Genomic DNA, 23,887 nt, shown 5'->3' on the forward strand with positions numbered 1-23,887 from the left:
AGAGCAATTAGGCAGAAACCACTGTGTAAGAAACATTACCACCTCAAAGAGTATAAAAGTCAAAAGAAATTTGACTTATAACAGGCAGGCAACTGAAAGCCATGTATTGTCTGTGAAGCGCCGGATAGACTGTGAACCTGGATTACCCAGTCAATGGGGAAACAGGGAAAGGTCCCAGTTCTCAGAGGAAAAAAAAGGTATATAAACTGTGCTTTGGGACAAGTAGGTGCGCTCTCCTGCTTGTGGGGCGCCCACCATTGTAATCGTGAATAAAAATTACTACTTCACCGAGATCCTCGCCTGAGCCTAAGTTATTGGCTACAGAGTGTTTCTCACATTAGTGAGCACGCATTTTTCTTGATCTGTTTCAAAAATAAAGCTGTGATTTTTTTTTTTTTTTTAACACTGAGAATCTTGACCCTGTCTTTCAGGATCATGTCCTCCCTCTGTCTTTCTCATGTAGAGCCCTCAAAAATTTGAATAGCACTCCACCTAGCTTCTGATTCCAACTCAGTAGCTCAGCATATAAACAACTGTGCGTATGTTTGTATACATTTATGTGCGTGATACATTGAGATACATAGATAGATGCAAAAGCTGAACCCCAGGAAACTACTCAGTGTAGGCATTTCAAAGGTTAAATGGGAGCACAGGTGTAACCATTTTAGGGTTGGACAGAGGATCTAATTTGTTGGATTTTTTTGAGGGTAAAGACGAAAGCTTGAGGATTAATGTCTATGACCCATTTCCAGTCTTTCTTTAAATCTGCTCCCATAACAAAACTCCACAGGAAGAGTGGGAATCAGCTGCAAAGAATCTATAAGTTACACCACCATGAAAATACGTGAAAAAAAAATACTATGAAAAAAAAAAAAAAAGCCACACCAGTGCAGAGAACCAGGACAGACACTCTGTCTTTCAAGAGCTGAAGAAAACAGAAAACTTCAGTATACATTCTTACCTGCAAGCTAGTAATAGTAAAATTTGCTATGAGCCGGATAACTTCTGGGTAATCTTTCACCATTACCAGTTCTCCCAGTTGATAGTTTGTCTTCAGCCGAGCCAAAAACCGACAGAATTCATGGTAAGTACCCGGATCAGATAAACCCTAAATTTGAAGAAGCAAATTTGTAGAAGTTAACAGCTTAATCTAGTAGAAATTTCACAGCACTATGGCTGATCAGCTGACAACTTTATTTACATAGTTTTTTTTTTTCCCTCTTTGTTTTGAATAGGAAATCAAAACAAACAGATGGCTGGCTGAGAGTGGTTTTAATAGATTCAATAAATTAATGACAAATGTGACTGGAAAAACAAATCCACATCTGTTTCAGCATTTCAAATAAACAGAATCAAAAATAAAAAGATAGATACCTGTGGATTTTCAAGTATTTGTTTCACTCCTTTGATTAGATTGCCAAGATACTTGGCACGTTCTGGATTGCTGAATAAAGATCTCCTCGTAGAAGCAAACTGAACTAAACAAGAAAGTGCCTAAAGAATAAAACAACTGTAAGATTTAAAAAAATAAATTTTCAGAATAATGATCTCTTATTGCTTGGAGCAATCCAATCTACTGATGTCTGTATTACATTCAGTGACTGAAGATTATTTTTCCAGCAATGTCTGTAAGATCATTGTACATAACTATGACTCAGTTTTAAAAATCTCTATTACAACAGCTTATGACTTCAAAGTAATTAGGAAGATACTTTCTGTGTGGCATAGTAGTACTGAAACTGGAAGGGTTTGAATGCTTTCAGACTCAGAAATGAAAACCAAGGCTGAAGAGAAGACATTGTGACTGGGCACTGAACCAGTGAGTTAATAGTTGTGGGACTCATAATATGCTAATGCACAGAATGAAACAGGGTCTTCTGGAGAAAGTACAGACGTAAAAAAAAGACTATTTACCATCATTATTTGAGTGTAAATCACTGTGTCACTTACTAACTGAGACAGCATTGGTGGAAGGGAATGATACAAATCAAAAAACAGGTCCAAGGTCCCTGGCTCCAGGAAAACTAAGGAAAAAGATAAGTTGGTTTTACCACTTTCTGCCAGCAATAACTATGTATCTTTATTTCAACAGAATTATCTCCTTTTTAACAACAAAAAAATACACAACACCCAAGAATGAGATATCACCGTAGCTGAGAATAAACTATGGATAGATGCATTAATCAGCTCATTGTACATTATAACACTGTTCTCTTTTTATCACATCTATTCTATAGCTCATAAAGAACACCTTCCTTAAACTGCAGATTATGCATCTACATCTCTGTCATCTACAGAATGCTGTTCTGTAGTAGACATAGGTAACTGATTTCTTCAGGTTACTACAGTACAACACTATGACAGGTACCAGATAATAAGAATTAGTTTCGTGTATATGTAAGCAAAGGCAAGTCCTTAAAGACACCCTAGAGTCTATAGGCACATAAACAGAAAATACTTTAAGGACTCTGTTACCCATTCACCATGGAAGCACATCAAATGAACTATAGTGTTACCCTCCTTCATGAAAACAAGCAACAAGAGGGTAGAAAAAATTCATTGATAATTCATAATGATATAATCCCACAAATCAGGAAACATTCCAAAGTTGTTCAATGTGTAAACATTATTTTTATGAAGCCTTGTGTAAAATAATGCAACATAAAAAACGTTAATTTCCTAACACACTCCTAGAGTTTAATGAAGAAAAGAAGATCCATGGAGGATTTAAAGCATCTAAACTAAAATCTTAGGAAAAACCTCTCCCCTTCGCTTCTCCAGGTTGTCTTGGTAAATTGCTATCACTTGGGCAAATTCAGACTTTCATCAGTATTCCCCCGCTTGCCATATCCTTTGATGTACCTCACACTGTAATTAGAGGCTTCCGTACATTAGGGGAGAAAGAATGAAGTTACATGTGGAAACTGATGAAGAATAATACAGTTGATATCAAAAGCAGTATCAAACACTACAGTGCGATTTTATTCAAGTAGGGCAACAAAGATGGTGAAAGATCTGGAGGGCAAGACGCACCAAGGACGCTGAGGTCCGTTGGTGTGCTCAGCCCAGAGCACAGCAGGCCGAGGGGAGGCCTCATGGCGGCCTGCAGCTCCCTCATGAGGGGAGCGGAGGGGTAGGCTCTGAGCTCTGCTCTCTGCGGACAGCGACAGGACCCGAGGGAACGGCATGGAGCTGGGACAGGGGAGGGTCAGGCTGGGGGTTAGGGAAAGGTTCTGCACCCAGAGGTGGTTGGGCACTGGGACAGGCTGCCCAGGGATGTGGTCACCACACCAAGTCTGATAGAGGTCAAAAAACATTTGGACAAGGCTCTCAGACATGGTTTAATTTATAGGCAGTCCTGTGTGAAGTCAGGAGTTGGACCCAATGATCTTTGAGGTTCCCTTCCAACTCAGGATATTCTATGATTCCATGCCTCTAAGTAAGCCAGATTTAAACTCCCATCTTGGTTAAATGAATCTGTGTAGCTGCTTTAGTTACAAGTAACAGACTTCCAAGCTGGCTAATTTATTTTGCCAAGAAGCAGGATAAATTAGTCTACAAGGAACTCCATACTGCTGGTATATACTGCTTCCATCACCCAAGGTAATTTCATTAAAGCTAGCTTGGATGTATTTATGCTACACTGCCATCTGCACTGTGCGAGTCCAAGAAGTCAAAACTCTAGAGTCCAAGAACCAAGATGCAGCCCTTCTGCTGCCTTCATTAACAAATTCACATTCTAAAGAAAACAAGCAGACTTAAATAAACAAATAAACAAACACACACACACGGTTTTCTTATCAGGAAGAAGAGGAAAGAAAGCAGACATGCTATAAATGCTGTACCTCTTCAAGGTGTTCATATCTCAGGGATGAGAATAGTGTTCAGTGTGTCTAGTTAGAGTAATTTGATTTACTGTGAATACCTATGTTATAGACCACATTCATTATCTCTGTCTGTAAAGATAACAATAGGAAAAGTGTGAGAGAAATAGCAGAAGAGGTTTCCCAATAACTCACCAGTAAAAAACTCTACTCCACATAAAAAAGGATTTTATATTTGCAAGTATTGTGACAAAAGTAGTTAAACAGTGAGTGTAGAATGCTTCAGACTACTAACAGTTATGATCCTTTCTTACTTGTTCTCCAGTTTGTTGGAATCTGCACAGTGCATAGGTCATCTGCAGATTCATCAGCTGAATTTCCAATGAAATCAAAATTTAGACAGTTTAACACAAGCTTCAGAAGATGCATGGCTAGACTTTCTTGCTGTCGGTCCTGAATGGTTAAAGGTTTTGCCAAGAGCTAAGGAGAAAAAACATTTTGTCAGGTCACCTGCACAGAACATGTTTTATAAACAGTTTTGAAAAGGAGATTGTTTGGACATAAAACTTCGAAGTCCACAGCAAGACAACACATACTAAGAAAAAACTAAATCCTTCAACTATAAAACATACAGTACTCCTTATAGACAAGGGGAAAAATTATTATTACCAGCCAAGAGACATCATCCACATCAAGCTAAAACTCCAGGCCTTATACATATTTTTAAAAGACTAGTGAAATAACTCTTTGATATAAAGTACTTATAGGCAAAATGCAGCATGGTAAAATACTGTTAATGTTCATTGCAAAAATTAAACAGTAATATTTCATGTTTTTCAGTTACTTCAGACCAGTATGGTGTATATGTCACGTCTATCATATGGTTAAGAATTATTGCAACAACTGTGGGTTTTTGTTGTTGGAGGTTATTTCAGTTCAATGCCTAAGATTGTCCAGGCTGCTAATTCCTTTGATATGTCTAGGAAAACCTCACATTAAAATTAAAAACAAAACAAAACTAAACAACAACAACAAAAAAACACACACAAAACAAAGAAAAAAAGCAAACAATGAATAGTCTGTATGTAATCTGAACACAGCTATTTACAACTTCTGTATGAACACAGCTGTTTGTCTCCATCGCATTATAACCACTGTAGTGTCAGAATAAAAACGTATTTTGTAAGCAAAATGAGCTTTTGGGATTTGGAAATCTACACTGAGCATACTGTAAGTACACCTTTTTACTGATCTGCTTCTGTAATTACAACAATTTAAGCAACATTTTATCTTAAAGAAAGCTACTGCCTCAAAATTACAAGAACAATATAAAGGCACTAAAAAGAAGCCTCCAATTCATTAGTCATTGATGGAGTTCTTGAACATTAAAAAAGAAAATTATCATAATTTTGTTTAAAAAAAATAAAATACAGTGGATGCAACAACTTCTACCTAGTTCATCTGCTCCCTATTTATACTCAAATCATATTTCTCAATTTTATCAACAAAAAAGGTTTTAAAATTCAGATGACAGGAATGAAAATTACCTGTTTTGCTACCAATCTGCTCCTAACTTTCATACTCCTGCATGCAATAGGTTGGAATTATTTTAGTGACTCCATAATTAGCAGTTGAGTGTATTTTTCAGTGTACTATATATAGATGCTGTTAAGTATTTCTAAAATTGGCTTCCTCTACTCAAATTGGCATTACAAAAATGCCAATTAAAATTTCATACACTTCTGTCCAGATTATCTGTGTGATGTGAATCTGACAAACCTCTCAACATATGAAAGACCGAAAAAATACCTGTAAGACCAGCTGAAGTTGAATAAAGCTAGGAAGTTCTCATAAACACAATTATTATTTTCCTGTGCAATGGGGTTTAGTATATCTAGTAAGATTACATATTCTTCCAAAAAAAATTAATTCATCTTTTAAATGATATTTGATTTCTCTATTAACTTGGAATTCCAACACAGATTTAGAACAGCCTCTGTAAATTAGCAGAGCAATCCCTCTTCAGAAGCGAGGGCTTACCCTTTATTTGTTATATAATGATATATACATATAGACTTCTCAGAGCCTCCTGTCTAGGTTCTGAGAAGGCTGAACCTTCAATTATCTCAAACGTTACAGAGAAGATGATGGAACTAGCAAAGGAGGAAACCACCTTAAGCCATACCACAAGATGGAGAATTGTCTTTCTTCTTGGTGGCTCATAGTTCAATAAATAATTCTTTCAGCAAATATTGAGATGGAAGGCCCAGCAAACCAAGATAAAATTAAATTAAAGAAAACATTGACAATGAAGGAAAGGAAAATATTGAAACATCACTCAGGATTTAGATAGTTCATCTTTTATGGCAAGGTATAAAGAGAGAGGGAGGTGGCACAGGCAGAAACACTGAGAGCAAGAGCAACAGAGACAGAGGAAGGGAAGAAGACTAAAATTTTTATATTTGAATATTGTTTGGTCTTGAGCTTAATTGGGTGCCACGTAATCCACTGAAGTACAGAATTCAGTGACTCGGAAAATACTGGTGATTCAAACTGGAACAATTATGAAGTTAACAACTTACATTTAACTGTAAAGAGCCTCACCTCTTTTAAAAGAGAGCACGCAAGCATCAGTATGTCCTTTAAAGAGGTGTCACGGAATGAGGTAGCTATTTTACGATGTTTTGCTGAAGGTCTTGAATAATCAACCTAAGAAAAGTTACAATATAATCAACAATGCTCCCTGCTCTGCTAAAACTAAATGATACGTGCATCTGGCAGGTAAATTACTTTACACTAGAAAAGAAAAAATATATTCCAACAGCAAAGATAGAACTTGGCAGCTTCCTAAAGTGCCTGGTTCTATTCCCCTTCAAGGCTGCCACTCTCTGGATGGAAAGGTCTGAAGCACTTTTTCAGGTCAAGATCACAAAACAGAATCATTAGCAGAAATAAATTTAAAAGAGTTGATTTTCCTGTTCTCTTACTAGTTCTAGTGAAAGGGATGAGAAACACTACCCTGTAGCAGATGTGGCACATATCTGGTACGGGTGCAGTCTGTGCATTATGAATCTCTATATATTTTGGTAGAGGTTAGAAGGGGCGTTAATCAGTTTATGTCTAAGCAGCATTTCTCCTAACATTTTTATGAAAGGCAGACACATGTGACATGCTGCTGCATCGCTAATACACACATCCCTTGCAGAAAGAAAAAACAGACACGCATGCTTACTAGATTCATTTCCTGAGTCAGTTCTGAGAGAATCATTACTCCAATTATATAATGGTCCACGGTGCCCTACAGAGGAAAAAAAAAAAATTTTATATACATATATATATATGATTGCTCAAATACCACTGCAGGTACTTAAAATTTATCAACGTAGAAACAAGAGGAATTATTAGGCTGAGATATGCTAAGTTGTTTAGAAGTCTTTCGTGACAACTTCTATCACATTAATAGAATTGGACGTTAAGCTCCTTAATTAACTCTGAAAAAAAATCTCATCATAAAACTTAAGAATGGTATGATAAGAAAAATCTGCCTGAAAACAGTCTAAGCAACCACAACCTAGAAATTCACTATTACACATTTCTAAAAGGTTTGTTCAGTCTTCCAGAACTGATACGGTGAACTGCATAAAAATTCAAACCATTAAAAAAATTAAGCCATGCATGGATGAAGACAATCACAGGGCAATCCCAGAAAAATAATGTAGTTATGAGATGTAGATAAACAAAACTTCATTCTCTTCTCTCCATAGTACTCTGCAATGCACGGCCTCGAATTAAGTGATATATTCCATTTCCAAAAACGTGTGTAGAAAGGGAGGCAGTAGATACCAACTACTTGCATCTAAGGGTGTGACCTGATCGATAATAGTTAAGGCCCTTGGAATGCTTTGAAAATCAAGTATAAGGTAGAATTTTATTTACATTTAGTTGTCCTTACTGAGCTACTACAAAGCATTTATTAAGCAAATCTGCTTTGTTAAAAATAATTAAAATCAACTGCAATTAGGCCTTGCCACTGATTTAATTGTGAAGACCTATGTCTACTTTCATAGCTGAAGTCTGCAGCCTCGGCTCCCTCGGTGTCCAAAATTCAATTTGTCACAGCCAAACTCATTATTTTAGAAACTCTTAAGAGCAACCAAAGTTCAATTAATGAAGAATCTGGCTGATAGTCTTCACTGGACTCATTTTTCACAGTCATCTATTCTGTAATATCACTTACACCAAATCAAACCAAAAGGAAAAAGTTTGCAGAGCCCTCAGGCAAGATTTGTACTGTTGCCCTATCTGCCTTTTCAATAAGATTAAACATCTTATAATTTGAGCACTGAAGTTTCTTTTACATTTTGCATGAATGTTCCCTTGATCACATAAATCTGTAAAAATTGAAAATGCAACCTCTCTTTTTTCACTGGTGTGGAAAGCTGTTGTGATGAATTATGGAGGAACTGAGAACAGAATTGGAGATCTAGAGTCTATAATCTCTTTTACTGTATTAAACCACACTTGAATTCACACTGGATGAACTTCAATTTGGAATGTTAACGTGGAAGTATTTGAAGCTACCATTTGCTAATTATCAATATGTATCAGTATTATTTAGGGATTATTTTTCAATTTTTATATAAAATTTAATTCGCTAGTAGATATATGGCTTAATTTCCTTTTCCACAGGAATTCTTAATTTAACTAAAGAAATCTCTTAAGAAGCTAAATTTTGCATTTAAATCTCCATTTTTAATGAACTACACACCAAAGAGTCACACTGCAATCATTTTAATAATAAATGCAAAATCCAATTACAGTACATTCATAAAAATAACTGCAAAACGGTGGAGCAGTATACTTGAGTTTGTTTTTAATAAACGAGATATTGCAGCTTATCTTTTATTAGACATTCCCAATGTAACTCAAAACCTACAGTAATTTGAATAGTACTATGAACAAAATCAGACTGCAATACAAGTAAGATAAGCTCAGTGGCAAAAAAGACAAACTAACTCCTTATTTTCTTGCAGAGTTGCCAGGATCACCAAGATATACGCAAATAATGGATCACTTTGGAAGTAAATCTCCAAATACTTTACATTTTCTGATACTTTTTTTCTTAAGATAAGTATTAGGCTTAATGTCTACATAGACATCAGAAATAACTTTCAATGCAGATTAGCTAACTCCCAGCATTTTTTAGGGAACATTTATATAAATATTAAACATAAAATTAATTGTCGGGCTAATAAACCATATGATCACTTTCCCTGAACTTACTTCACAGAAGATGCTGTCTATTACATATATCATTAGCTACCATGTCTGATTGTACTTACTCTAGATTTGACATGTAAGTTTGCCTAGTGAACAGTGAATGAATGATTGCACCCTGTTCTTTCCAATTCTCAAATACTATGTGTAAAGATCACCTCTCTATCCTGTAACTCATCTTCTTTGCTCTAATGATGAGCAGAGGGGGAAACAGGAAATAATGTGGAAAGAAATGTTAACACAAGAACATTCCTGCTTCTTTCAATTACTGGAGAGGGAAAATTAGTTATCTTTCCTCCCCAGATTGTCCTTATCACTTTCTAGAATGGATAATTTTTGTGATAGGCTAAATACAAATGCCAAAATGGTTACAAAAAACACTCTAGATTGATTACCTATCTCCCTATGTTGTACACCATAATCCTAGGAGAGACAGAATAGCCTTTTTTTTTTCACTCCTCTACATGTACAGAGAGAGAACATGCATATGCAGGTAGCAAAGTACCTATGCACACAAATATGAATCATCAATCCAATCTGGATAAGCTGGACCGATGGGCTGAGGCCAACTCTATGAATTTCAACAAGGCCAAGTGCCGGGTCCTGCACCTGGGACACAACAACCCAAGCAGCCCTACAGGCTGGGAGATGAGTGGTTGGAGAGCTGCCAGGCAGAGAAGGACCTGGGAGTATTGGTGGATAGTCGGCTGAATATGAGCCAGCAGTGTGCTCAGGTGGCCAAGAAGGACAACAGCATCCTGGCTTGTATCAGAAGCAGTGTGGCCAGCAGGGCTAGGGAGGTGATCGTCCCCCTGTACTCATCTCTGGTGAGGCCGCACCTCGAGTACTGTGTTCAGTTTTGGGCCCCTCGCTACAAGAAGGACATCGAGGTGCTCAAAAGAGTCCAGAGAAGGGCGACGAAGCTGGTGAGGGGCCTGGAGAACAAGTCCTATGAGGAGCGGCTGAGGGAGCTGGGCTTGTTCAGCCTGGAGAAGAGGAGGCTCAGGGGAGACCTTATCACTCTCTACAGATACCTTAAAGGAGGCTGTAGTGAGGTGGGGGTTGGCCTGCTCTCCCACGTGCCTGGTGACAGGAGGAGGGGGAATGGGCTAAAGTTGCGCCAGGGGAGTTTTAGGTTGGATATTAGGAAGAACTTCTTTACTGAGAGGGTTGTGAGGCATTGGAACGGGCTGCCCAGGGAAGTGGTGGAGTCACCATCCCTGGAGGTCTTTGAAAGACGTTTAGATGTAGAGCTTAGGGATATGGTTTAGTGGAGGACTGGTTAGGTCAGAGGTTGGACTAGGTGATCTTGGAGGTCTCTTCCAACCTAGATGATTCTGTGATCAACCACATAACAAATATACGCTGTCCCGCAGTTTTGCATACTGCAATTCCATCTTTACACAAGCTTTGCTCAGTAGCCTCAGACACAGGGGTTGCTAGTGATTTCTGATAAAAAATTGAAGCGATAGTCAATTCCCACTGCTTATGCAGAACAGTAACAAAAATCACAATAAAAATGCTCTAAAAATGTTAAAAATCTATCTTTTTGACCAAACATTTAAATTAGTTCTAGAACTAAACAGTTTGGCACAATTGAGATTAATGTTTAAAACATTTGACATTCTTATTCTTCAGATGGTGCAGTAACACTGCTTCTAATCAGGTCTTCTAATTAGCTGGAGCTGATAGCTTATCAGAAATATATCTCCACAACAGTTGAAAAAAAAAAAGAAGGCATTAAATAGCATGGCTTGATAATAGGGGCTGATGTTTATATTCACAGCATGAAGAAGTGTTTTGGAAAAAGAAAATCAACAAAAATTCAACAGGACTATGAATAGTGAATGGCATCAATACACAAGCATGAACACCAGTCTTGATCTTCATCGTAGAACAATCTTCTGTTTTAAGTAATTCTCTTCACATCTTTTCCACTCAAGAGTAAAAACAACCTAATGACAAAACATGCCAATGAAAAAATGAAGAGTTCTAAACATAAAAACACTTAAGTGAACAATTGTTTCCTACCTGCAAAAATTTTTTTACATCAGCAGTAATATCTCTGAAGATAAGTTGATCTTTCAGTACCTCAAACCATCCTAATTTCGTAATTTTAGCAATGACTTGAACAAGAGCTTGCATGACAAAAGGAGCCAGTTTGGGTTGAGAAGCTACATAGTTCAGAATGTAATTTCCTGTAAAGAAGCATTTTTAAATCAGTAACATTAGTCTTCTGTTAAATAAAAAACTAAAATAAAAAAATAAAATAAAAATGATATAGTTCTAATAGAAAACTAAGGCATGAATTTGAAAAAAGGTACATACTTATGTTTAATACAATAACTAGGTTATGTTATATTCAATACAGCTAACCATCTAGTAACACAAAGCACATTACATACATGATCACTATCCTAGGACACACATGACAATAGTCAGTGAATTCAAGGAATGATGGAAAGTAAAAAAAAAATGTAATTTTTTCATTTTGATCTTATACATGTGGCACTGATTTATTCAGTATGTAACCGTAGCTCTCACAACCAGCTCAAGGTACACAGAAGTCTTCTCAGACAAGAGACCCTACTGAATGTTCTCACTTCAGCCTAGACAATTTCCTTGAGCAATATACATTTCAGCTACAGAAATTCCTCTCTAACTAGCAGAATAACCTGTTCCAAAAGCTGTTAAAATTTATGTAATTGAAGTTGATTAAAGCTGATTTTTACCTAAAAGAACACCAAAAGAACTTGTCTCAGAAGTGGATTCTCTGACATGCATTTCAGAGTACTACCATCCACAGAATTGATATGACAGTGGAGACTTTCTAAATATCTGTAACAACTCGTCTGTTCCTCGTGCAAAGCCTTTCACTATTCAACCCAACACATACTTGCTTGCTTTTTTAGGTTATGAAAATTAACGTAGATCCTTAGATGTACGGAAAATTCTGTAGCATCTCAATCCTGCACGTAAGAACCTGCCCTGGCATGCTTTTTACAAATGTCAACACTTCACAAATGTTAATGCAAATCTCAAGAGCTGATCATGAGGAATGGTACATGTAAGAGACTGGCAGGTGTACTAGCAGTATCTGCAACTTTTATCCTTTGCAAATATGAACTAAATCTCTTAATCATGTTGTGGGATAAAGACAAAGTATGTCCTCAAAAATGAACTTTTGTTAAAATGTGAAATTATCTGAGCCAACGTATTTATTTATTTAAATATTGAAACTCAGAAATGTTATATGTTCATTACTTGCAGAGAAGTGATTAAAGAACACGTAATGACCTTTATGTTCACACTCTCACAATAACTCCCTAACGAATAACAAGTTTGGTAAATGTAGAGACCTAGAGAAAAAAAACAGATTAGCCACTGGATGGTTTCAGTGGTAATATGAAGTATTAGATACAACTAATGTAAGGAAATTTTAACCGCAAACTGTACTTACGGATGTCAATCCTTTGTTCAACGGGTAATGGAGATGCCCTGCTTACAAGCTTAGACAGGCATGTTGCTGCTAGAAGCTGAGCATATGATGTCTACAAAAAATATCAAAATATATTATTTAAATGTATGATAATTAAAGGCAGAGACAATGTCATATCAGTGGTTATCACGTTTTGGTTACATTTAGGTATACCAAAAGTTTATGTAAGATGTATTTTAATATTATTTTTGCTTAATTATAAATAATCATAAAACACAACTGAACCAGTACCAGAGGTGGAGTCCTAAAAACGTTACCCCTTTTGATGGTAACTACTTGTCTAAAAGTTCTTTTATTATATGTGCAGTTCTTTTAGTTTTGAAACCTGTGCTTTTATACTACTTAATAGTTTAGAACCACAAGATGATTGGTCTAGTCCTGCATGAAAGATACTAATTTCCTCTTTTTTTCTTTTTACAAGAAATGTACAACACCTTCAGTATTTGAGGATTTCTGAACTACAATAGAAAGTTCTCTTTGTTCCATTAAAAGCCTTAAGACTATAGATACTGCTAATAGTTCAAAACACCAGACAACTCCAGGAAATCATAATTTTTGTTGAAATAATTCTAAATGATTCTGTTGAATAAAGCTATAACATGATTTTTTTTTATCATTCAGAGTCTGTTCAGCCTGACTTCAAATTTACCACAGAACAGTTTTTTTCATTTATATGTAGTAATTCAGTACCTGAAATTGTGAGAGTCCTGAAATGCCTTACACACTTTCTTAAGGAAGTGCTTAAGTTGTCTACACATCACATGAAAAGAAGAAATGAGAGGTACATGAAGACTGTTTCTAAAATGAGTAGATGTTGGGCACTACAGAATTTCTCATACGATGGTTTCCAGCACCCAGGCCAGGAATCGAGGTGTAGTGGAGTGCTTCACAAGAAACCAGACAAGACACAGCAACTGCCACACCATGGACTTGAGAAAGTGGGCACAGCTTCACTGCTCTTGTTCAGCCGCCTGGTTCACAGGACCATCAGTCAAGCAATTAATCCAGAGCTCAACGACTGACCCAAAACGGATTCCTCAGAAACAATTTTTACTGTACAAATTAATTACAGGATCAGGAATAATACATCCCAATAAATGTAAATATTTAAATACTTTTCTATAATGAATTCTGTAGGTGTAACATTTTTTTTTTTTTAACAATTAAATGATGTTAGAGCTGAATAAACTACTAAAGTATGTGCTAGAGCCTAATGGATTTGGCAAGTTCTTCCCAGGTATTACCGCTGTCTCCCAAACATCCAGAGCATCTTAAAAGCTGTCTTTGAATGATCTGAAAAACTATGAGAACTACACTGGGGTCACCTTGGACTATCAAATCAGAAACAACTCCCCTATCACTTTATCTAGACTTAATCATAAAATTAAACACCAAAAATGGAACTGCGTAATGAGAAGAGAATGGTTTAAATCAGCAGACAACAGGTAAGCAGTTTAAAGGTGTGGGGTGTTTTATACAATTTTTTTTTTCCATCGCAGCTGATAGCTGGAAACAGGAGCAGGTGATGTTCAATACCAGGTTATTCCAGACTGTGTCCCAACACTGCTGTAGAGGTAACACACCCCTGATTACAACCTTCTGAAAGCACTAAAACTGAAAGCTAGGATGCTCTTCCCCTTTGTCCATGTCATCTCTAATGCAACATGTTGTCAGTCTTACAAAGACTGCCTTGAAATGCGAAATTTGCTAGAAAAAATTACAGAACAGAGTATGTGTAAAAAAAGGAAAATTATTTTGATGTTATTGTACTGACACAGTAACAGCCCATCACTGGGAAACCTACGTGAGCTTCCAATTACATTTATGGATAACACGTGTTTCAGATACTTACTGTTCCTTGTTCTAATAAAAGTTGGCACTGGCTAAGACATTCTGGGCTATTAATTAGCTCCAAGAGTACCTTCTCTGCTTGCATTCGCTGTGCTAGATCTGTTCCTTCATATAGGTGGTTACATAGTACTTCTAGTTCTGCCAGACTCTGTTAGAAAAGAACACAATTGAAATTTCCATGGAGATTATTCAACCACAAAAGATTCCTCTGAATGCTTATAAAACTAGCTACATACCAGTAATATGAACTGTTACCTGTGCTAAACTTTCCAAGTGACTCGCATTTTAATTACTAAAAGAGAAGAGGTTTTCTGTGACAATAAAATAAAAAGAACTCTGAAAATGAAGCTTGTATATCTTATTCTCTCAGCTATCAAAGTGTTTTATAATATGGTTCAATCTACCTGTTATTCTTAGTCTTCATATGGGAAATCTATATCTTTTCCAAAAAAAAAAAAAAAAAAGAGAGAGAGAGAAGATGGAGACTAGTGAACAGTTTGAGTTATGCTGTTTGGAAAACTTCTGGTAAACTTAATTTTAAAAGCTTTAACTGCTCATCAAAGTACTACACCTAGAAAAAATTAGCAGTCTTTATCTGTGGATGCAAGTATCAGTGAAAGACAGGACAATTCAGAAGCAATAGTACCAACAGAGGAGATAAAATTCCTCTCCGCTTCAAAGTTGAAAAATGCATTTCAGTAAAGGAAAAAAAAAAAAGCAAAATGCATCTTCACTGTCAAGAATACGGTTTACATCTACTAGCGACAGTTTCACAAGAGAGATGAACCCTTTGGCCATGTTTTGGAAACTGCTACACAAACAGAAACTTGAGCATCCATCAGCTCTCCAAAGCCCGTGGAACCCTCATCAAGAACTGGCCCTGTCATTCGAAGGTGCCTAGTGAATACTTCATGACTTGAGCACAGCCTAGAAATAGGTGGGGAAAAAAGAACACCAATAAGCCTAATGCAGTATTTGACCAGCCTCATTTAAAAGTTTGAGCCCAAATCCTGTTTACCAGCCCTTCTGAAAAGATATTTTGTACTTGAAATACAAGATCTGGTTTAGCACAATCTAGCATCACCTCTATCATAGCTCAAATGCCTTTTAAAAATCCAAGACCATAACAGTGTCTTTGGCAACCAAAACATATTCAGCTCTGTTAACCCAAGTATGCCATTCCTTAGAAATATGTTTCTTAACATAAAAGCGTCATTTTTTCTATTTTTCTTCTTTTTGTTTTTGCACATATAGTTTCCTTGGTTTTGTTGATCTTTTTCTGAATTTTGAATTAAAGGGAAACCTAAGGCTCATAAAATGCAAGCATTCACATTAAGGAAGATGTAATACAACACAAAAACACGTTACGGGGGTATAACGTGGGAATAAGAACATCTAACAAAGGCAGTTTTCAGGCATAAATTACAATGCATCTTTCTGAAATGGAACAATTCCAACACAACTTGAGAAGCATGATTCAGATTCTTGTATCATTACGAGGAAAGGTTAGAGACCCTCCATATTTGATCTGAAATTTGATTTTCAGATCTGGACAAAGGTAACTTAGCAAGAAGTTCAGGAAAAGCACAGTAGAAAACTAGGATGTAAGCCCAACCATCGAGGCTGAAACCATCAGTATAATAACTTATGTTAAAATAGTCCAACTATTTATAAGCTCACTAAGCAAAAATTTCCACAAGAATAACTAAAAGTGGATTTCAGGAACATATGTGTATCCTGGTTTCAGTCAGGACAGAGTTAATTTGCTTCCTAGTAGCAGGTACAATGCTATGTTTTGGCTTAGGATGAGAAGAGTGCTGATAACAGGCTGATGGTTTAATTGTTGCAGAGCAGTGCTTACACTAAGCCAAGGACGTCTCAGCTTCTTGCTCTGTCCTGCAAACGGGCAGGCTGGGGGTGCAGCAAGAGCTGGGAGGGGACAGACCAAGGACAGGTGACCCAAACTAGCCAAAGGGGTATTCCATACCATCTGGGGTCATGCTAAACAACATATAGGGGTGGCTAGCCGGGGAGAAGGGGCCGGACTGCTCGGGGTTAGGCTGGGCATCGGTCAGCGGGTGGTGAGCAATTGCATTGTGCATCACTTGTTTGTACACATTATTAGTAGTAGTACTATTATCACCATTGTATTATTATTATTGTTATTATTATTATTTTCCTGTCTTATTAAACTGTCTTTATCTCAACTCACAGGCTTCATTTTCCATTTCTCTCCCCTGTCCCAGAGAGGGAGGGGGGAGGGTGAGTGAACGGCTGTGTGGTGCTTAGCTGCCGGCCGGGTTAAACCACAACAATATGCTTTAATGCACCGTTTTAGTATATTAAGGTTACACTGAAATTTAGGCCAAATGTAAGAATTAATGTCTTGTTGACATGTTAAAACTGTGAAGTGTCACACTTGATCCAAAGGACAATGTTTTTTTTAAAAGCATCCCTGAACAAAAACTAGACAATTTTCAAAGAAAAGTTGGCTTGTTGGAAATTGAAACTGATTATCTTCAGACCTCTGAAATGCTCTATCTGGATACCTCTGGCCTCAAAAGAATGTCCCCCATGGGTAGGCTGGAGGTATGGCCAGAAACTGCTCATAACTCTCAGACTGCCGAGCAGCTTGTCCTCTGGGTTAGGCTTTGCGTGAGACCGAGGAGATGGACTGATTCTCCTTGATTCTGACAGCGACACCAACAAAGACAACCTGAAATCCAGCAAGTAAAACAATCTTCTCTATGAGAGAATTTCAGCAAAGCAACAGAGGTATTATTCAACTTCAATAAGAAAAAAAAGAGAAACCAATGAAAAGTCGAGAGAGTGTCAAGAAGTCTACACTAGCTCTATAAAATACAAACATACTTTCTTCAAGAAAACAGAAGACTGACATCGTCCCCCCCCCCTTTTTTTTTTTACTGTGACGCAGAACATGAACCTGATGCTTTCAGAAGCCTCCGTTACTCAAATCCTTATCAACAGCCCAAAGATGACTCCTAAGAAAATCACAACAGCACCAATGAAGAGCAGGTAGCACTTGAAAGACAACGGCTTTAGGTGCGTCAGAAGCGGACTGCCACAGGCAGCGGCACTTCTGATCGCAAGGAAGCGTTACATTTGCCAAGCAAGAGATTCACATCCTAATGAGAAAAGTAAGATGATAATTTTTTCTGGTCATCACACTTTCATAAAATTCTGGAATAACCTAAATAAAACTACCCAGATACTTCTGTCCCCATCTCCCAGGAGTCCCTGGCAGCTCTCCTCCCAGCCTGTGAAGGAGCCAAGGGCCAGGAGCGCTGGGGGCCCGGCTCCACAGCAACCCACCGGGCAGGCAGCCAAGGAGCCAAGCAAACTGGCAGCAAACCAGGTAGGTTCCTGATTAAAGTTCTGCTGACACTGACAAATTCCCACAAACATTTTGATTTTGATCAGCATTTTCTGACTGAAAACGTTCTATTAAGAAAGTTCCACCAGCTCTACGCAGGAGCAACAGGACGGGCCCAGCTGCCGAGACGCCAGTCAAAAAGGCAGCCCCGCAGGTAGAAGGTGGCGGCAGGCGCTATTTTCATGCTCCTTCTTTTATGCAGCACGTCTGATACCCAAATATTTAAAGAAATGCTTAAGATGGCCTCCCTCATCCTCCAAAGCCTGCTGCTACCAACCTAGCGAAGCCACGAGGGACTCTGGAGGAAAGCTCAACAAGAGTCTTGCGAGGCCCCTCGCCTCCCCCCACCTCCCCCCTTCTCCCTCTGTTGTTGGATCCATCACTGCCCCGCTGCCAGCCGCTGCCCACCTCGGGCAGTGCCGGGGCGAGGCTGCCCCTGCCTGCCAGGGCAGAAGTTGAGCGGGGAGCCCCCCAACGCCCCCGGGCAGGCGCTGACAGCTCACACGGCCGCGGGGCAGCCCCAAGGTGAAGCCAACACGGCGCCGGGCGAGCAGCCGATGGGCACGGGCTGCGGACACACCGCACAGCCCCGGCACCGACATCGCCCCGCCGTTGCCCCCACTCCCACCACGGCCACCGCCAGCGCTGCCTGCCCGCAGCCCGCCCGGCACCACCGTGCCCACCCCGCTCCCACCTCCGCGGCTCCCCGGACACCCCTCGCTGCCCAGCGGGGAGCCCCTCCGCAGCCCCCCGAGCCCCGTCCCCGAGCCCCGCTGCTGCCCGCCGTGCCCCGTCCCGGCTGCACCGACCTGGCCGCGCAGCGCCATCTTCCCGAGCGGCGCCGGGGAGGGGCCGGGGGTAGGGGGCAGAGCGGAGCCGCGCCGGGGCCGCCCGTTGGGGCGGAGCGGAGCGGGGGGGAGCGGCCGTGGGGGCGGAGCGGGAGGCCGGGAGGTGGCGACCGGGAGGTGGCGGCCGGGGGGCGGCTGAGGGAGCGCCGCCGGCCCGCGGGGACGGGGGGGTGGCAGGGGGCAGGTGGGCGCCTCGGCCGGGAGGCGCCATCTTGTCCGGGCGGGCGGGCGGGGAAATGGCGCAGTCCTGACTGGAAAGGGCGGCGGTGAGGGGAGGCGCCGCGCTCAGGTGCGGCTGGGAGGGAGTTAAGGCCGGTGTGCTGCCTCGGGCGGGGAAGGTTAAGGGAGAGCTCCCTCGGATTTTGGCAATTCTTGTCATAACGGCGGCGAAAGGAAGGCTTTGCTCGGTGAATACGGGAGCTGCGGGTGACAGCCCCCGGGAGGGGCAGGAATATCCCTGCTCACAGGGGTGTGAGTCAGTGTAGCGCTGGGTTCGTAAATTTATAAATCCAGGAGTCTTGGACCATGAGCACCTAGGCAGTGGCCTGGCCACTGTTGTGCAGCCGTGTCGGTGCCTGTCGAGGTGTATGAACCCACGGCTGGGGGCTGCGCCATCCCACTTCGGAAAGTGCTGGAAGGCTGAGGTCAGGAGGCTGAGCCCGAGGAGGGTGCTGAGAGGGAAAAAAACTCTGCTTAAATCCAGAAGGCAAAAGAGACCGCACAGATGGTTACAGATGCAGCTGAATAGACAGATGGCTCGAGTACCCTTGAAGAGGGGTAATCCCCCTCTACAGGTGCCTGTGAAGATGTGAAGAAATGGAACTATGTGGAATATAGTTGCCTCAGTTGTCAGGTCGGGTTGAATCCCACTTCTGCTAACCAGTGGTTCAGGTAACAGGTGACATCTGCAACATCAAGAACTCTTAAATAAATAGAGATATTTTGCTTCTTAAGTTACAGCACTGCAAAGATAACATTTTATCTGAAATTCTCTTTAAAGGAGTAATTAAAAGTTGGTGAGGAAAACACTGCACATAAATGAGACAAGACCAATACTGACATTACCCAACAGAAGGACATGAAGTGACTTCAACAATGTCTACAGGTATCATCATAGGAAAAATGTGTTTTGATGCAGATAGCTACTTATTTTGGGAGAAAAAGGTGTAATTGATTTGAACCACTATAAGCTAAAGCTGGACAAATTTGGAACCAAAATAAGCCATGCTGGCAATTGCCTGTAAGAAGGACTGACACCAGAGAATGGTGTACTCCTTGTCACTGGATTAAGAGTGGTTGTTTTCCTAAAAGATGACATGGTAGGTACATGTCCTGGAGTGTAAGTTGGTGAAGTGTATGGCCTGGGTTACAGAGGTTGTTACAGACTGCATGTATGTACAGCGTTGTGCCATCTGCAGTCACAGAGCAACATGTTTGTGACACTAATGAAGAAACATGAGAAAAGCCAAAAAAAAGGGATGCATTTGTGTATTTCCTGTCCTGCTAAGGGTGAGCAGTGGTCCTGCGCAGTGTGGAGCGCCAAACAGAGCCCAGGGTAAAACTCAACAAAGTGTTCTGGCATCATAAGATGCTGCTGGTATCGGTGGGAAATGGAGGAAGGAGGCTCAGGTAACAGCAAATAAAGTGTCAGGGTAAGCAGCAAAAAAGGTTGAATGTGCAAACAGTGAAACTGATACCAACACAAGCTGGGGCAAGTTAGGAGCAGTGAAAGCTAAAAACTTAGCCACGGAAAATCCAAGGACTGTTGCTGTAGTTAACTGGCAGCTTTTATGAATAAGGCAAAAAATATTATCTGAAATTCTTATTGGGCACATTGTTTTTTGATGATTTAACATAGTTTGGAAGAATTTTTGCTTCAATCTCCTGCTCTAAACTCCACGGTGACTTGTAGTCCATAGCATTTTAATTGTGGTTGACAGAAGGCAGGGGGCCTGAACAGTTTGTGTAGCTAATAATAGCTTTCCTTCCTGCTACATCACTCACATGACAAAAATTCTCGTGAAGCCTGGTAGCCCCGTAGATGAGGGCCAAACTGGTAGAGTTCCTTTGAAAATGGAAGCTGCTTTAGACCAAAAAGAATTTGATGTATTCTTAGCTGGGTCAAGAAAGCTAGGACAATCTAATGGAGGCAGGAATAGAAGTTTCTTTGTACATGAACTATCACAGTCAAATGATGATATCACTCCTGAATCATATGCTTCTGCACAAAATACTACCATTAATTATTGGAGAATGAAGCAAAATCAAAATGGAAGATGGTTTTAAACAGTTTCTTGTTCTCACACTCCCAGAACTGATGCTGGAGGATGGCATTTCCAAAAGTCAAATGGCTGAGATTACTCAGTCCCCTAATAGTTGAGCCTCAGTCCTGTCCAATGCCGTAGCCCAATGTTTTATCCTCTATCCTGTGAAGAAATAGAACTATTTATCCTTAGCCATAGTCTGTAGGAAAGGAAAGGTCAAAAAGCATGCTAGAGAATCAGAGACAAAGAACTGGTGATTCACACAGAAGTAAGAGGACAGAAAGCATTTCAAAGGAAAGCAGAGGGGCGGATCTAAACAGAGGAATGCTCAGGACTGAGGGATATGGAATGAAACAGTGACACAGGGTGAGAAAAGTCAGCCATAAATTATGATGCAGTAGTTGTGGGAAACTTTCACATGCTATGCAATTTTTAAACTGTCCAGAGAGCCAGAAGCAACTCTGGTCAAACAGGTACGAGGAAGTCCTTTAAATACCATGCCCCTGTGATTAATTGCAGTTCTAGCAATGGCTGTGACTGCTGCTCCAGGTGGTGGGCCATTACCTAGCCTGTGCCACTAAGCTATGCAAAGACATGAAGAAATGCATTTAATAAGTTACACAGTTGAAGAGCTGTGCATAATCGAAGGACACCACAGGTAGCTAAGCATGAGTGAGAGCTTGTGGCTTCTGCAGCTGTGACTTCTGCAGCACCAAGCCAGTCTCCAGCTGGTGTCGAGCGAGCGTGTTTTCTCTTAGCCAGAAACACACACACGTTCCTCGCTAGCCTTGGTCTTGGTTCTGTGTTGACAGATGAGCATATACTGTAGTTTAAACATAGATTTAATCATTTAAATCTCTCAGATGCAGGCAATTGTGCTTCTGTATCCAATTTGTTAACTATACCCTTATTATGTTTAAAGGAAAAATAAAGTGGTCTAGCTAAAGAATTAACGGATTCCTAGACTAATACCTAACAAACTGCTGAGATTTAGCATAGCAAGTAAGAATGTCAGATTGTGGAAATACCTCATACTATGTCGGAGTCCTGGCACAAAGGGCAAATCTGCGTTAGGGAGTGTAATTTATTGAAGAGTTTTTATACAATTCCTTTATCTTTACTTGGGAGGTTGAAATGACATGGTGAAGATGCTTGAGGAGGAGGAGGTTGTGTCATGATATTCAATCTTGCTTCTGTGGAAGATAAAAACAAAAATCTTGCTCATTCAATGGAAGTTGAATTGGAATGTTTTAAATGTGCCTCACGAGATACAGTTCTGAGACCTCCCTGCAGCTTTCCCTCCCCTGTGGTTTCCAGCTCAAGTCTGCGTCTCATTTTCTGCTAGGTGGAATAACACCCATTTCCTGAATTTGCTGTTACTTTGGATTATGTGCATAGGGCTGTTGCTACAGGCAATGCATTCACAATTAGATCCGTTCTTTTGCCACACTGCTTAGAGAAGGCTGAATCTTCTCCATCCTTTTTATGTTTAAGTGACTTGATTAAAGCATATAAACAAAACCAGACATTCCCCCCTCCTTACCCTCCCAAAACCAGAACTTGCAAATGTTCTGGGTATCACTGTTCCTTCTTTTTTTTTGTATGACATTGGGATTGTCCCTAACATGCAGTTTTCTTACTGAAAAGAATAGCTGATAATTGACAAGAAATTATTAAATACATAAGAAAAAACATAGACAAATCCAATATGTTTAATTTAGAACCTTTTTTTTTTTTTTTCTGTAAATGTTAGTTTTTGTTTGTTTGTTTGTTTTTTAAAATAGACAGTTCATCAGGCCAAACAGTTGTAGTCTAGTATTTGATACAGTTTCGGTACACATTTTCTCATTCAACTATTGTTTTCTTTCTGCTTTTTTTTTTTTTTTTTTTTTCCACATTACATTAGCAATTGCAGAAGGCCCTGAAAAATTCTAATTTATTTCTATGGCTAATGATTTCAAGATTATTTTCTGTGCCATGTTCAAGTCTATGCCAATATACATTGCCACAATTTAGTGAGTGGTTTAGTAATCCAGTTCATTCTTTTGCAACACATGTTGCAATTGATCTTGAATGTACGACTGTAGATTAAATAGTTATAACAAAAAACACCCACTTAAAAATGCGATGATTACTTCCAGATAATTTTATGTTTAAAGTAACGGATAGCGAACAAACAAAAAACCTTATTATACATAACACTAAGAAGACCAGGAAGAGCCCAAAGCAGCAAAATCAGTGGTTAAATCTGTAGTCATTTCATATTCCTAATTATAGGTTATTAATCTTTTCAGTTATGTAGTGGTGTGGTTTGTATTCATGAGTTGACAATATTCCAGGAACTCTAAAACAAAAGAAGCTATTCCATGTTTGTTTGTTACCTGTACAAAGATCAATAACACCTCAGGGCAAACACAGTCTATAGTCTCTTATAGTCTCTTATTCAAATTGCAGGAAAATAATATGCCTAATGGCAAAAAAGCACAAAACAACACAAAATTATTGAAGAAGTTTGTGAGGCACTGTATATACATTAAAAAAATACACGGTAGCCACTGCATATTTTTGTGCATTGGATAAAGATTACAAATACTGAGGCTTAAAATTAAGATGCCTGAACTTTTGCTTCCTTGTTAATGAGAGACTTCAGTAACTTACTGCGATTCATCTGTCCTCGGCCACTGGGAACCGCCAGGTGTAAAGGCCCTCCAGAAGTGGTATTTATAGTTGGGTGTCTTCCATCACCCATTAGTGCAGAGCCAGCCGTCATGTATATAATTAACAAAAGCAATTACAGACATTTTTCAGGGTGATCACTTGACATTCTGCATTCTTGTGTTTTTGAATTGCATTTGAGTCGCTCTTCTGGCTCATGCTGATCAAGAAGTGACTGGAACAATCTGAAGTGACTGGAACAATTTTGTGTGTTC

At 39.6% G+C, this 23,887-nt stretch overlaps 1 protein-coding gene and 1 long non-coding RNA gene across 15 annotated transcripts in view; one reads left to right on the plus strand and one right to left on the minus strand.

The window, feature by feature from the left end:
- Positions 1 to 18,795, minus strand: part of RANBP17 (RAN binding protein 17) — a 161,041-nt gene extending 142,246 nt beyond the window's left edge. The window contains exons 1-10 of one of the 8 annotated variants that reach the window (XR_011803456.1): positions 18,655 to 18,795; positions 14,453 to 14,599; positions 12,562 to 12,652; positions 11,133 to 11,299; positions 7,057 to 7,122; positions 6,429 to 6,533; positions 4,139 to 4,304; positions 1,915 to 2,024; positions 1,375 to 1,494; positions 962 to 1,108 (exon numbers count right to left, since the gene is read on the minus strand). Coding sequence is in view for 7 of the 8 variants with exons in the window: in XM_027468264.3 (XP_027324065.1) it covers positions 962 to 1,108; positions 1,375 to 1,494; positions 1,915 to 2,024; positions 4,139 to 4,304; positions 6,429 to 6,533; positions 7,057 to 7,122; positions 11,133 to 11,299; positions 12,562 to 12,652; positions 14,453 to 14,599; positions 18,655 to 18,672 (1,137 nt within the window). In the remaining variant the exon portion in view is untranslated. Of the gene's footprint in view, positions 1 to 961; positions 1,109 to 1,374; positions 1,495 to 1,914; positions 2,025 to 3,845; positions 3,932 to 4,138; positions 4,305 to 6,428; positions 6,534 to 7,056; positions 7,123 to 11,132; positions 11,300 to 12,561; positions 12,653 to 14,452; positions 14,600 to 18,654 lie in introns of those variants that run through there. The other 7 variants (XM_027468264.3, XM_038186373.2, XM_072023588.1 and 4 more) reach the window with 7 other exon arrangements.
- Positions 18,796 to 18,990: 195 nt separating this feature from the next.
- LOC106018765 (uncharacterized) overlaps positions 18,991 to 23,887 on the plus strand; it is a 45,213-nt gene continuing 40,316 nt past the window's right edge. For all 7 annotated transcript variants that reach the window (XR_011803461.1, XR_011803459.1, XR_011803462.1 and 4 more), the window contains exons 1-2: positions 18,991 to 19,584; positions 19,694 to 19,798. This is a non-coding gene — a long non-coding RNA (uncharacterized lncRNA). The remainder of the gene's footprint in view (positions 19,585 to 19,693; positions 19,799 to 23,887) is intronic.

Source organism: Anas platyrhynchos, chromosome 14, assembly GCF_047663525.1.
Source record: "Anas platyrhynchos isolate ZD024472 breed Pekin duck chromosome 14, IASCAAS_PekinDuck_T2T, whole genome shotgun sequence".
Taxonomy (NCBI): domain Eukaryota; kingdom Metazoa; phylum Chordata; class Aves; order Anseriformes; family Anatidae; genus Anas; species Anas platyrhynchos.